The 15,643-nt window shown below is 46.7% G+C and overlaps 1 protein-coding gene across 9 annotated transcripts in view; it reads left to right on the top strand.

Moving 5' to 3' along the window:
* The window catches only part of robo2 (roundabout, axon guidance receptor, homolog 2 (Drosophila)), a 388,976-nt gene that overhangs the window by 286,404 nt on the left and 86,929 nt on the right, over window positions 1–15,643 (top strand). For all 9 annotated transcript variants that reach the window (XM_036965115.1, XM_036965118.1, XM_036965122.1 and 6 more), the window contains 5 exons: window positions 3,807–4,012; window positions 5,542–5,623; window positions 6,241–6,406; window positions 6,509–6,675; window positions 13,156–13,277. In XM_036965115.1, coding sequence (XP_036821010.1) covers window positions 3,807–4,012; window positions 5,542–5,623; window positions 6,241–6,406; window positions 6,509–6,675; window positions 13,156–13,277 — 743 coding nt within the window. The remainder of the gene's footprint in view (window positions 1–3,806; window positions 4,013–5,541; window positions 5,624–6,240; window positions 6,407–6,508; window positions 6,676–13,155; window positions 13,278–15,643) is intronic.

The following is a 15,643-nucleotide window of genomic DNA, read 5'->3' as shown; positions in this document are numbered from 1 at the left end:
TAAGAGAAGGGGATTTTGAATTGTTGTGATCTCACTCCATGTTTCTTAGTATGCTTTTCTATGACCCTAAAATGGGTTTTAGAGGTCATAACCTTAAGACACATTCCTCGTCTCATGTTCTAGTGTTCAAATCAAATGTTGTTTGTCACATACATACTGTACACATCTAGTAGACGTATTGGTACCCCCTGCAGATAGCCTTGCTATTGCTGCTCTTTAAATTCTTTGTTCGTTTTATTTTTCTTAAAACTGCATTGTTGGTTAAGGGCTTGTAATTAAGCATTTCACTGTAAGGTCTACACCTGTTGTATTCGGCGCATGTGACAAATAACATTTGATTTGATTGTGGGTGTAGCGAAATGCTTGTGTTTCTAGCTCCAACAGTGCAGTAATATCTAACTAGATTGACTGTGTATGTACTGTCTGTTGGAACACACACACATCCTGTATTCTAAGGGTGTGTGGTACTGTCTGTCTATCTACGCCTCTGTGTAGGTATAGGGAGGTAAGGGAGTGTATGGCTGGACTGTGTAAGAGGAGGAACGTGTGAGGGAGTTGGGTGTTAGGCAGAGCTGAGGGAGGGAGGACATGAGGAGTGGAGGAGGAGGGCTAGCTGGCTGTCTAGGGCGAGGTCATGGTCACCCCCTGCTGCTGGGAGCAGGTGATTCAGTGTCCTGGGAGGCCAGCAGAGTAGCTGGGTTCAAGGAGATCGGTAATGAGAAATTCCTGATGCAAACAGTCAAGGCCACCCCCCCCCCCTTACTCACCTGCTCTCCTCCCAGGCATCCATCACTTCATCATGCCATCCATCCACCACCATCCTCATCATCCCCTCATGCTGGACCAGAATAGCCAAACTCACCCAGGGTTTTATCATACTTTCTGTCATAATATGTTAACATGTAATGCTGTGGAGTCATTACTCAGAGCTGACGGAATCATTAAGACACATAACAGAATCCTTCCAGGTGTGTTTCAGTGTCTAAGCATTGGAACACATATGGCTCCATCTGAGCCAATAATGGCCATTTGAATCATGCCAAGTGATAACAGTGACAAGCAGATAACTCCCTCAGTGAGTTAATGGGGAAAGTAGAACTAACAGTGAGGCCTTAGATGTACAGATAGGGCTGTTTTTAATGCTCTCTGGGTGCAGGTTAGACTCATGGTAATCTTGGTTGATGTATTTAACCACCAGCTTTTCTGATAAAAGCATTCCAGCGTGGTGGAAAAGGTTGGAATATTATCACTGAAATAGAAATAAATGATGAATTCAGCAGGGCCCATATGGGGTAGATTCACCTCCTCTCCATTTTTCTCTCAGTTAAAGATAATCATGCCATGGTTCTCTCAGCTAAATACAATCATGCCATGGTTATCTCAGCTAAAGATAATTAGGCCATGGTTATCTCAGCTAAAGATAATTAGGCCATGGTTATCTCAGCTAAATACAATCAAGCCATGGTTATCTCAGCTAAATATAATCGTGCCATGGTTATCTCAGCTAAATATAATTGTGCCATGGTTATCTCAGCTAAAGATAATTAAGCCATGGTTCTCTCAGCTAAAGATAATTAAGCCATGGTTCTCTCAGCTAAATATAATCATGCCATGGTTATCTCAGCTAAAGATAATTAAGCCATGGTTATCTCAGCTAAAGATAATTAGGCCATGGTTATCTCAGCTAAATATAATTGTGCCATGGTTATCTCAGCTAAAGATAATTAAGCCATGGTTCTCTCAGCTAAAGATAATCAAGCCATGGTTCTCTCAGCTAAAGATAATTAAGCCATGGTTCTCTCAGCTAAAGATAATCATGCCATGGTTCTCTCAGCTAAAGATAATTAAGCCATGGTTCTCTCAGCTAAAGATAATTAAACCATGGTTCTCTCAGCTAAAGATAATCAAGCCATGGTTCTCTCAGCTAAAGATAATCAAGCCATGGTTCTCTCAGCTAAAGATAATCAAGCCATGGTTCTCTCAGCTAAAGATAATTAAGCCATGGTTCTCTCAGCTAAAGATAATTAAGCCATGGTTCTCTCAGCTAAAGATAATCATTTCATGGTTCTCTCAGCTAAAGATAATTAAGCCATGGTTCTCTCAGCTAAAGATAATTAAGCCATGGTTCTCTCAGCTAAAGATAATTAAGCCATGGTTATCTCAGCTAAAGATAATTAAGCCATGGTTATCTCAGCTAAAGATAATTAAGCCATGGTTATCTCAGCTAAAGATAATTAAGCCATGGTTCTCTCAGCTAAAGATAATTAAGCCATGGTTATCTCAGCTAAAGATAATTAAGCCATGGTTATCTCAGCTAAAGATAATTAAGCCATGGTTCTCTCAGCTAAAGATAATTAAGCCATGGTTATCTCAGCTAAAGATAATTAAGCCGTGGTTCTCTCAGCTAAAGATAATTAAGCCATGGTTCTCTCAGCTAAAGATAATCAAGCCATGGTTCTCTCAGCTAAAGATAATCAAGCCATGGTTATCTCAGCTAAAGATAATCAAGCCATGGTTCTCTCAGCTAAAGATAATCAAGCCATGGTTCTCTCAGCTAAAGATAATCAAGCCATGGTTCTCTCAGCTAAAGATAATTAAGCCATGGTTCTCTCAGCTAAAGATAATTAAGCCATGGTTCTCTCAGCTAAAGATAATCATTTCATGGTTCTGCCATACCAAGGCATTTATGTTTCTTCCATCCCTCCTTCTGACTTCCCTGCAGGAGAGAAAGTGAAAGAAGGAGATAGTAAAGAAAAAGAGGAAGAGAGAGAGAGAGGGTGTGATGTGTTGAAAGGTTAGCGAAGTTGACTGTCTAATTAGCCCCTGCAGGTCTGACATCATTAATCCTACCTGTTAGTTAATGTGTGCTGTGTAATGCCAGGGGACTCAACAGTATCCACCACAGCTGACACAGAAACAGCCAGGGCACGGTAACTGTAACTCACAGATACAGCACCTCTGACATGTACACTATTTCACAGTACATCCCACAGACATTCTCCCACACATTACAAAAGCATATGTTCATCCAAACAGCATTGAACATTAGCATTGAGATAAACAAAACAAAACCAATTATTTTATTTTCCTCACAGAGGGTTTGTTACATTATTGCAATTCTGACTGATTTGGATCATTTCTGTGGGTTGCTACTCTCTGGAGAGTGAAATTTTAGTTTCAGTTCTGGGTGCCAGTGGGGATCTCTGATAGTGTTCCCCACTGAACATGATGGAGTATTTATCTGAACCACCCTGAGTCAACAGGCAGTGCCTTTGCCACTGTACGCCACCACAGACTCCTGGGTAAGGTGTAAATGTAAGGGTATTCAGCCTGTAACTGAAAAATCAGTTCCAGCCCAACGCCACATCAATAGACAGTCTGGAAAACAATACTCAGCAATTCTTTCTCTGCTTCCTGGAAGCATAGTCAGGGCGTCGTCATTGTCCTGTGGTGGAATTACAAGACCTGCTGAGAAAATAGACCAGCTTTATGATACCGTTACCACATCCTTTCACTTTATGATAAATCCATTAAAAGGCTTACAGATGTAGGATCTTAAATTGATCCCCCCGTTGCAGGATCATTTTCCTGTGCAGGAAATGTTTTACTTGTAGTGTATTTGAGTTTCAAAAATACTTCAGAAGTTTGTAATTTCCACTTTGAAATGTCAGACTTTTATGAAAAACCCTTAAAAAAATATATAATCCACATAATAATTCACATTATCTGTTGCTGCAGAATTGTTTTCCTGCTGTATCAAACAGGCTCTCTGTCTCTCTAACACTCTGTCTCTCACCTTATCCCAGTGCTGACAGACAGGCCTCCGCCCATAATCCGTCAGGGTCCTTCCAATCAGACGCTGGGAGTGGACAGCGTGGCCCTGCTAAAGTGTCAGGCGTCAGGAGACCCCATCCCCTCCATCAGCTGGCTGAAGGACGGGGTCAGTCTGCTAGGGAAGGATCCCCGCATGTCCCTGCAGGAGCTGGGCAGCCTCCAGATGAGGAGCCTCAGGGTGAGAACCACTGGAGCCACAGCCTGGTCCACTCATAAAGAGAATCAAATCAAATCAAATAGAATTTTATTGGTCACATACACATGGTTAGCAGATGTTAAAGCGAGTAGCGAAATGCCTTGTGCTTCTAGTTCCGACAGTGCTAGAACTACGCACAGACTAGTAATGGGGTTCATATGATGAGGGCTGTAAATATACTGCGTACTATTGTGTAAATCCTTGTATGCAGCCTTCGTTCTCTACCTCTCTGTTTCTATCCATTCCCCTTAATGGAAATCTGTCTGGGACTCCGTCTCCTCTCTCTCCCCTCTGGGTGTGTCACATGCTTAGGCATGCATGAGTGTGATGTGAGGAATCATTTTGCTTTAAAGAGATTAATGGGCAATATTGATTTTAATAAATTGTTTGATACTATCACTTAGTGACACGGCGGCTCTTACAAGAGTCTGCTGTAGAGGGCTGGACAGGTTCCAGCTGCAGGAGTGAACAGTTAAACAACACACGTACACACACACACACACACACACACACACACACACACACACACACACACACACAAATTTACAACATTTAGGGTAGATTGAATTAAAAATCCTCACATCCTCCTTTCCCCACTCCGAGGCCTCGGTGGAATATCCATTAAGCTTGACAAAGTTGCCGACCACTGACATTTTATTTAATAAATGGAGGGAAGGAGCAGAGACAAAAACCAACAAAAAACTAACATTCTAGAGAGAGTGGGATGGAGAGACAAGCCAGCTGTCATCGGTCCAGGGGGCTTCAGTGGCCCACCCTAAATGAATTAGCCAGCCTTTGTTGCAGTTGGTGGGGTGGTGCGGGAACAGGGGGGATAGCGGGAGGGGGGTAAAGTGGTGGGGGGGTGAGGAGAAAATGGAATTCATTAGGAAATTTGCGTCAGCACTTTGAGGCACTCACAATGACACACAAATCAAATCAAACTTTATTTGTCACATGCCCCGAATACAACAAGTGTAGACCTTTACCGTGAAATGCTTACTCACAAGCCCTTAACCAACAGTGCATTTCAAGAGGCGTTAAGAGTCACTGTTGTGACCCTTCACAAGACACACTGTTGTGACCTCAGGGATGGTCCCATCACATGACACACTGTTGTGACCTCAGGGATGGTTCCATCACATGACACACTGTTGTGACCTCAGGGATGGTCCCATCACATGACACACTGTTGTGACCTCAGGGATGGTCCCATCACATGACACACTGTTGTGACCTCAGGGATGGTTCCATCACATGACACACTGTTGTGACCTCAGGGATGGTTCCATCACATGACACACTGTTGTGACCTCAGGGATGGTCCCATCACATGACACACTGTTGTGACCTCAGGGATGGTCCCATCACATGACACACTGTTGTGACCTCAGGGATGGTCCCATCACATGACACACTGTTGTGACCTCAGGGATGGTCCCATCACATGACACACTGTTGTGACCTCAGGGATGGTTCCATCACATGTTCTATGTTTATCCGTTCTACCCTAGCTCTCTGACTCTGGGATCTACACCTGTGTGGCTGCCAGCTCCAGTGGAGAGACATCATGGAGCGCCTTCCTGGAGGTCAAAGGTATGGCACAGTGAACATGTCTTTACCTAGTAAATACATGCTCATTATACCATACATACTGTATTCCATTCTGGGAATAGTTATTTACCCATTCCTCTTCATCCTCCCATTTAACAATAGTATCACGTTTCAGGGAAGACCCAGATTCAGACAATGTCGAAGTAACAACAGTTTATTACTAGAAGAAGGGGCAGGCAAAACGACAGCTTAAGGGAAGCCAGAGGTCAGTGCTCCAGATCAGAGTCCGAAAGGTACAGAGCGGCAGGCAGCCTCAGCCTCAGGGTCAGGGCAAGCAGAGGTCAATAATGCAGAGGTCAATTATCCAGGATGGTGTGACAAACAGAAACGGCAGGGAGGCTCAGGGTCAGGGCAGTTAGAATGGTCAAAAGTGGGAAAACTACAAAACAGGAACTAGAAACAGACAGGAGCAAGGGGAAAACGCTGGTAGGCTTGACGAACACAACGAACTGGCAACAGACAAACAGAGAACACATGTATAAATACACTGGGGATAATGGGGAAGATGGGCGACACCTGGAAGGGGCTGGATAAAAGCACAAAGACATTTGAAACAGATCAGGGTGTGACAAATATTTACTGGTCTCTTTCTCCTCCAGACCAAGCTGGTGTGATGGTCATTAAGAACCGTGATGACAACGAGCTCCTTGGCCCTCCCTCCAAACCCGACGTCACTGACGTCACCAAGAACAGTGTCTCGTTGTCCTGGCAGCCCGGCCTGACTGGGGCCACGCCCATCTCCTCTTTTGTCATCGAAGCCTTCAGGTAGGTTGAAGAACCGGAGTGATTTCCTTTTTTCACTTTTGTATTGCTTCTTAATTATTGCGGTAGCACATTTGTGATATCCTTTTTTTTGTCCCATTGCAGCCAGTCGGTGAGCAACAGTTGGCAGACGGTTGCAGACCACGTGAAGACCACGCAGTACACGGTCAAAGGCCTGCGCCCCAACACCATCTACCTGTTCATGGTACGGGCGGTCAACACCCAGGGCCTCAGTGACCCCAGCCCCATGTCAGAGCCCGTCAGGACACAAGGTATGGGCCTTATACTCAGATAGAACTTTAAAGATTCTGGTAATCATTTTTCCTATCATAACATTTCTAATTTAGCCTCCCCTTCACATTGACTGCTGCAGCTTTCGATAGGGAAAAAGTCATTGTGTTCCAGTTAGATAGTTATCAGGGCCTCTCAGCACGGTACTGTGTGGGCTGTAACAGTTCTACCGAGATAGTCACCGCAACAACTTCCAGAGGTCAAACTATCCATCTCAGCTCTGCTCATTAAGGCTACAGTCAGGCAATTATGTAAAATAAGCATGTCTACTTTTGGAAAGCCTAAGTGAGTTAGCGCTATCCCTGCTATGTTAATGATCATAACTGGAGAAAATGACTGCCTCCAAACTCAAAGAAGATTAGATTAAGGTGCCGTATAGACCTCAGTCTTCTTATTACATTTATTTGATAAGTCCAGTCCACCGCAATACCCCTGCAACCTTTCGTTTAACATTGTCCAATTGCAGGCCACTATAAGGTTGTGCATGGAGAGAGGGAGTCAATTTGAATAGCAGTACATCTCTCTTTATTTGCTGTTGGCTTCGTTGTGATGCACAGAGATGGTTATTGGCAATGGCAGTCACTGAAGATGAATTGATGTCTGCTTAACTGCGTTTGGCCTGTCGTCCTCTATTACGACTCTGTGATTCATGATTTTATTGGCTGTTTTCATTGGGCCTGTTTTGAAATACTGTTTCCTCTTGTGAATAATGTTCTGTATTTGCCCATCTATTTTCCCTCAGTAAATAGGACCAAAATATGTCAGTTGCCATGATTGTGTATTTTCTTTGACCACACTGAATCTGCATGTCATGTTGTCTTGTCTCTGTCCTTTCCCTTCACCCTGTCTCCCTCTGCTGGTCGTGTCAGGTTACCTTTTCTCCCCTTCTTTCCCCCAGCTGTTCCCTGTCTCCTCCTAACTACCCATTCACCCCGTTCCCCACCTGTTCCCTTTTTCCCTCTGATTAGGTCCCTATATCTCCCTCTGTTTCTGCTCCTGTCCTTGTCGGATTCTTGTTTGTTTGTGTGTCTCATGCCTGAACCAGACTATCATCGTGTGTGCTGCAACCTTGTCCTGTCCTGTCGGAATCTACCTGTCCATCTGAGCCCACGTGTGTTCGTCATTAAAGAACTCTGTTTAAGTTGATTCGCTTTTGGGTCCTCATTCACTCACCTTAACAGAAGAATCCGACCAAGAATGGACCCAGCGACTTCGGATCCTCTCTACTCAGCCGTCGAGATCCAGGGAGCGATGCTAGGCAGACACGAGCAGGAATTGTCTGCTGCTCGACATGCCGTTGAGACCCTGGCCACCCAAGTCTCCAACCTCACAGAACAGGTTCACCATCTCCGCCTCGATCCACCGGCCACTTCCAGGGCTTTCGAATCCCCGGAGCCCAGAATCAATAACCCGCCGTGTTACTCTGGGGAGCCCACTGAATGCCGCTCGTTCCTCACCCAGTGTGATATTGTGTTTTCTCTCCAGCCCAACACTTACTCCAGGAGCACTGCTCGTGTCGCCTACGTCATATCTCTCCTTATTGGACGGGCTCGTGAGTGGGGCACGGCAATCTGGGAGGCAAGGGCTGAGTGTACTAACCAGTATCAGGACTTTAAGGAGGAGATGATACGGGTTTTTGATCGATCTGTTTTTGGGGAGGAGGCTTCCAGGGCCCTGTCTTCCCTATGTCAAGGCAATCGATCCATAACAGACTACTCTATTGAGTTTCGCACTCTTGCTGCCTCCAGTGGCTGGAACGAGCCGGCTTTGCTCGCTCGTCTTCTGGAGGGTCTCCGCGCAGAGGTAAAGGATGAGATTCTCTCCCGGGAGGTTCCTTCCAGCGTGGATTCCTTGATTGAACTCGCTATTCGCATTGAGCGACGGGTTGATCTTCGTCACCGAGCTCGTGGAAAGGAGCTCGCGTTCTCCGTTGCCCCCCTCTCCGCATCACTACCATCTTCCTCTGCCGGCTCGGGAGCTGAGCCTATGCAGCTGGGAGGTATCCGCATCTCGACTAAGGAGAGGGAACGGAGAATCACCAACCGCCTCTGTCTCTATTGCGGTTCTGCTGGTCATTTTGTCACTTCATGTCCAGTAAAAGCCAGAGCTCATCAGTAAGCGGAGGGCTACTGGTGAGCGCTACTACTCCTGTCTCTCCTTCAAGATCCTGCACTACCTTGTCGGTCCATCTACGCTGGACCGGTTCGTCAGCTTCCTGCAGTGCCTTAATAGACTCTGGGGCGGAGGGCTGTTTTATGGACGAGACCTGGGCTCGGGAACATGACATTCCTCTCAGACAGTTAAGGGAGTCCACGGCCTTGTTCGCCCTGGATGGTAGTCCTCTCCCCAGGATTCAGCGTGAGACGCTACCTTTAACCCTCACTGTTTCTGGTAATCATAGCGAAACCATTTCTTTTTTGATTTTTCGTTCACCTTTTACACCTGTTGTTTTGGGCCATCCCTGGCTAGTTTGTCATAATCCTTCCATTAATTGGTCTAGTAATTCTATCCTCTCCTGGAACGTCTCTTGTCATGTGAAATGTTTAATGTCTGCTATCCCTCCTGTTTCCTCTGTCTCTTCTTCACAGGAGGAGCCTGGTGATTTGACAGGGGTGCCGGAGGAATATCACGATCTGCGCACGGTGTTCAGTCGGTCCAGGGCCACCTCTCTTCCTCCACACCGGTCGTATGATTGTAGTATTGATCTCCTTCCGGGAACCACTCCCCCCCGGGGTAGACTATACTCTCTGTCGGCTCCCGAACGTAAGGCTCTCGAGGATTATTTGTCTGTAGCTCTTGACGCCGGTACCATAGTCCCCTCCTCCTCTCCCGCCGGAGCGGGGTTTTTTTTTGTCAAGAAGAAGGACGGGTCTCTGCGCCCCTGCATAGATTATCGAGGGCTGAATGACATAACAGTTAAGAATCGTTATCCGCTTCCTCTTATGTCTTCAGCCTTCGAGATCCTGCAGGGAGCCAGGTTTTTCACTAAGTTGGACCTTCGTAACGCTTACCATCTCGTGCGCATCAGGGAGGGGGACGAGTGGAAGACGGCGTTTAACACTCCGTTAGGGCACTTTGAATACCGGGTTCTTCCTTTCGGCCTCGCTAACGCTCCAGCTGTCTTTCAGGCATTAGTCAATGATGTCCTGAGAGACATGCTGAACATCTTTGTTTTCGTTTACCTTGACGATATCCTGATTTTTTCACCGTCACTCCAGATTCATGTTCAGCACGTTCGACGTGTCCTCCAGCGCCTTTTAGAGAATTGTCTTTTTGTGAAGGCTGAGAAGTGCACTTTTCATGCCTCCTCCGTCACATTTCTCGGTTCTGTTATTTCCGCTGAAGGCATTAAGATGGATCCCGCTAAAGTCCAAGCTGTCATTGATTGGCCCGTCCCTAAGTCACGCGTCGAGCTGCAGCGCTTTCTCGGCTTCGCGAACTTCTATCGTCGTTTCATCCGTAATTTCGGTCAGGTGGCCGCTCCTCTCACAGCCCTTACTTCTGTCAAGACGTGCTTTAAGTGGTCCGTTTCCGCCCAGGGAGCTTTTGATCTCCTCAAGAATCGTTTTACATCCGCTCCTATCCTTGTTACACCTGACGTCTCTAGACAGTTCGTTGTCGAGGTTGACGCGTCAGAGGTGGGCGTGGGAGCCATTCTTTCTCAGCGCTCCCTCTCTGACGACAAGGTCCACCCATGCGCGTATTTTTCTCATCGCCTGTCCCCGTCGGAACGTAACTATGATGTGGGAAACCGCGAACTGCTCGCCATCCGGTTAGCCCTAGGCGAATGGCGACAGTGGTTGGAGGGGGCGACCGTTCCTTTTGTCGTTTGGACTGACCATAGGAACCTTGAGTACATCCGTTCTGCCAAACGACTTAATGCGCGTCAGGCGCGTTGGGCGCTGTTTTTCGCTCGTTTCGAGTTCGTGATTTCTTATCGTCCGGGCTCTAAGAACACCAAGCCTGATGCTTTATCTCGTCTCTTCAGTTCTTCAGTAGCCTCCACTGACCCCGAGGGGATTCTCCCTGAGGGGCGTGTTGTCGGATTGACTGTCTGGGGAATTGAGAGGCAGGTAAAGCAAGCGCTCACTCACACTCCGTCGCCGCGCGCTTGTCCTAGGAACCTTCTTTTCGTTCCCGTTCCTACTCGTCTGGCCGTTCTTCAGTGGGCTCACTCTGCCAAGTTAGCCGGCCACCCTGGCGTTCGGGGTACGCTTGCTTCCATTCGCCAGCGTTTTTGGTGGCCCACCCGGGAGCATGACACGCGTCGTTTCGTGGCTGCTTGTTCGGTCTGCGCGCAGACTAAGTCCGGTAACTCCCCTCCTGCCGGCCGTCTCAGGCCGCTTCCCATTCCCTCTCGACCGTGGTCTCACATCGCCTTAGATTTTGTCACCGGACTGCCTTCGTCAGCGGGGAAGACTGTTATTCTTACGGTTGTCGATAGGTTCTCTAAGGCGGCTCATTTCATTCCCCTTGCTAAGCTTCCTTCTGCTAAAGAGACGGCACAAATCATCATCGAGAATGTTTTCAGAATTCATGGCCTTCCGTCAGACGTCGTTTCGGACAGAGGTCCGCAATTCACGTCTCAATTTTGGAGGGAGTTTTGCCGTTTGATTGGGGCTTCCGTCAGTCTCTCTTCCGGCTTTCACCCCCAGTCTAACGGTCAAGCAGAACGGGCCAATCAGACTATTGGTCGCATCTTACGCAGTCTTTCTTTTCGCAACCCTGCGTCTTGGTCAGAACAGCTCCCCTGGGCAGAATACGCCCACAACTCGCTTCCTTCGTCTGCAACCGGGCTATCTCCTTTTCAGAGTAGCCTCGGGTACCAGCCTCCGTTGTTCTCATCTCAGTTCGCCGAGTCCAGCGTCCCCTCCGCTCAGGCTTTTGTCCAACGTTGCGAGCGCACCTGGAAGAGGGTCAGGTCTGCACTTTGCCGTTATAGGGCGCAGACTGTGAGAGCTGCTAATAAGCGTAGAACGAAGAGCCCTAGATATTGTCGCGGTCAGAGAGTTTGGCTCTCCACTCAGAACCTTCCCCTTAAGACGGCTTCTCGCAAGTTGACCCCGCGGTTCATTGGTCCGTTCCGTATTTCTCGGGTCATTAATCCTGTCGCAGTTCGACTTCTTCTTCCGCGATACCTTCGTCGCGTCCACCCGGTCTTCCATGTCTCCTGTGTTAAGCCCGTTCTTCGCGCCCCCGCTCGTCTTCCCCCCCCCCCCCCCATCCTTGTCGAGGGCGCACCCATCTACAGGGTCCGCAGGATTTTGGACATGCGTCCTCGGGGCCGTGGTCACCAGTACCTTGTTGATTGGGAGGGGTACGGTCCTGAGGAGAGGAGTTGGGTTCCCTCTCGGGACGTGCTGGACCGTGCGCTGATCGAGGATTTCCTCCGTTGCCGCCAGGTTTCCTCCTCGAGTGCGCCAGGAGGCGCTCGGTGAGTGGGGGGGTACTGTCATGTTGTCTTGTCTCTGTCCTTTCCCTTCACCCTGTCTCCCTCTGCTGGTCGTGTCAGGTTACCTTTTCTCCCCTTCTTTCCCCCAGCTGTTCCCTGTCTCCTCCTAACTACCCATTCACCCCGTTCCCCACCTGTTCCCTTTTTCCCTCTGATTAGGTCCCTATATCTCCCTCTGTTTCTGCTCCTGTCCTTGTCGGATTCTTGTTTGTTTGTGTGTCTCATGCCTGAACCAGACTATCATCGTGTGTGCTGCAACCTTGTCCTGTCCTGTCGGAATCTACCTGTCCATCTGAGCCCACGTGTGTTCGTCATTAAAGAACTCTGTTTAAGTTGATTCGCTTTTGGGTCCTCATTCACTCACCTTAACACTGCATTTCAATGGGGGTTTTGATTGGCTTTTAACTGAAAACTCATGCAAGTCTGAATGAAATGTGAACTGTGTTGGGAAATAGTCTTATAGTGTCATTCATTCATGTGTTCAGAGTTCACTCGTTGATGTGGTAGTTGTTCTCTGGCTGGGCCTCAGTAAGAGCAGAGAGGAGAAGGGAGCTTAAGGTCTCTCTTCCTTTTCTCAAACCCAAACGAGTTCTTTATTAAAACTGAAATGAGATCATTCTAATGCAGATGAAGTTGCTTCTTTTCAAATGAAGTCACGATCATAGAGTGTCGACTCCTTTGTGGAGTCTGATTGGTCTATTCATCCGTTCTCTCAACAAAACCTCTTATGATTGACTTGGCCTCATTGTAAGGAATGGAAGGAACCGTGGCTTTGAAAACGGAAGTAGGAAAACTGAAAGTAATCTATCTTTTTATCTCTCTCGCTTTTTCTTTCTCTCTATTTCTCTCTTCCACACTTTCCTTTCTCTCTCTCTCTCGCTCTCTCACTCTCTCTCTCTCTCTCTCTCTCTCTCTCTCTCTCTCTCTCGCTCTCTCACTCTCTCTCTCTCCCCCTCTCTCTCTCTCTCTCTCTCTCTCCCTCTCTCTCTCTTTCTCTCTCTCTCTATAGACATCAGTCCTCCAGCCCAGGGGGTGGACCACAGACATGTGCAGAAGGAGCTGGGGGAGGTCATAGTTCGTCTTCACAACCCGGTCGTCCTGAGCCCCACCACCATTCAGGTCACCTGGACGGTAAGTGTCACACTGTGATTGGTCTTTAATGAGTCTGATATGAAGGATATAATGCTGCTCCCAGACAATGCCTAAATACCCATCATTCACATGAAGAAAATAAGGAAATACAGGGGGAGGAGATCAGGGTACCTTGTGAGAATTCATTAGCGAGTGGGTAACCTGCCTCTACCATTCGTTCTATTGGCCAACGTGCAATCACTGGAGAATAGACAGGATGAGCTCCGTTCGAGACTCTCTACCAATGTGACAATAAAAACCATAATATCTTATTTTTCACCAAGTTGTGGCTGAACGACGACACGGATAATAAACAGGTGGATCCTCACAATAGAGTCATGTTACTATCTATTTACCACCACCATTTACCACCATTTGGAAAATCTGACCATAATTCTATCCTCCTGATTCCTGCTTACCAGTACCAGTGACTCCCTCAATACAGAAGTGGTCAGTTGACGCGGACGCTATGCTACAGCAATCTTTTGCTGCCACAGACTGGAATACGTTCTGGGATTCATCCAATGCCATTGAGGAGTATACAACCTCAGTCATCGGCTCCACCATTAAGTACATCAACGATGTCGTCCCCACAGTGACCATACGTACATATCACAACCAGACGCCATGGATTACAGGCAACATCCGCACTGAGCTATTGGCTAGAGCTGCCACTTTCAATTAGTGGGACATTAATCCGGATGCTTATAAGAAACCCGCTTTGACCTCAGATGGACCATCAAACCGGAAAATCATCAATACAGGACTTGCAAACTATTACGGACTACAAAGGGAAACCATGCCACGAGCTGCCCAGTGATACCAGCCTACCAGACAGGCTAAATGCCCGAAGTTACACTGAAGCATGCATGAGTGCACAGGCTGTTCCGGATGACTGTGTGATCACGCTCTCCGTAGCCGATGTGAGCAAGACCTTTAAACAGGTCAACATTCACAAGGCCACAGGGCCAGACGGATTACCAGGACATTCACTCAGAGCATGAGCGGACCAACCGGCAAGAGTCTTCACTGACATTTTCAACCTCAAGACTGTTGAGTCGACGGTTTCATTATTGCAATAATTAATCGATATTGAATAAAGATGATTGTTTGCAGAAGTCTCTCTCACTTGAATAGAATATATAATGATAATGATAAAACAGAGACCTTATATAGGACTTAAAAATGCTAAATCAGACTGGTTCCAACTCCGATAAGCCACCTTGGTTATCTACAAAAGATGGTGATTTACCCCAATACGTCTTAGTTCCCAGATGCCAGGACAATGAGGCATTGTTCTAAACCCCTCCAGGCTCTCTCTATCTCGGGTCACACGCCACATCTTGTCTATGGAATGCCAGCTTTAGGTAATTATCACCAAGTCATTGTCAGCCCAAGCTATCTAGCACAACCCATTTCCTTGAACCTACGCCCAGACTAACTTCTGGAAGCTAAAGTGGAAACCATCTCTTTACAGAAACATAATGAAACAGACACATCTCTTCCTATTTGTTAAGTATTAATGGCTAACTATTAATATCAAACAAACCAGGTAAATTTGTCATTTTTCTATCACACGGTGTCAGAGGAAGGTCCAAAGAATTGTCAAAAACTGCAGTCACCCAAGTCATAGACTGTTCACTCTGCTACCGCATTACCGGAGCGTCAAGTCTAGGTCCAAAAGGCTCCTTAACAAATTCTAAAACTACTGAACTATTAATTAAATGAGCACCCAGACTATTTACATTGACAAGCCCCGCCCCTTTGTTTTTACACTGTTGCTACTAGCTGTTTATTTTCTATGCATAGTCACTTTACCCCTACCTACAGTACATGTAACATTGCTTTATTCCTTTGACTACCCTGTACCCCCACACATTGACTTGGTACAGGTACCCCTTGTATATAGCCTCATTATTGTTTATTTATCAAATATTTTCATAATTCTATTTTCTTAAAACTGCATTGTTGGTTAACTTCGGGGTAGGGGCTAGAAAACACAAAATAATGTCTGGGAGTATAACAGAACTGATATAGCAGGCAAAACCCTGAGGAGAATCCATAATGAGCTCACCACTCATTATAATGGCTGTCTATGGGGATATCAAGGGAATACCTCCCAGATTGCAGTTCCTAGAGCTTCCAGTAGATGTCAACAGTCTTTAGAAAGAGTTTCAGGCTTGTTTTTTTTTAAAATGAGCTAGAATTTGTAGTTTTTCTAGGTGGCTCCCATTTTGGCTGTAGTATTGTGACGCACGTCAGTGAGGGCGCGCACTTCGTTATTTGTCTCTGGTAATGAACATACTATTCTCCGTCTTAAATTTGATAATTTATTTACATATTAGGGTACCTGAGGATTGATTTGA

Source organism: Oncorhynchus mykiss, chromosome 27 (genome assembly GCF_013265735.2).
Source record: "Oncorhynchus mykiss isolate Arlee chromosome 27, USDA_OmykA_1.1, whole genome shotgun sequence".
NCBI classification, from domain to species: Eukaryota; Metazoa; Chordata; class Actinopteri; order Salmoniformes; family Salmonidae; genus Oncorhynchus; species Oncorhynchus mykiss.
Note: the sequence above shows the minus strand (reverse complement) of the source record. Positions and strands in the feature narration are given on the sequence as shown.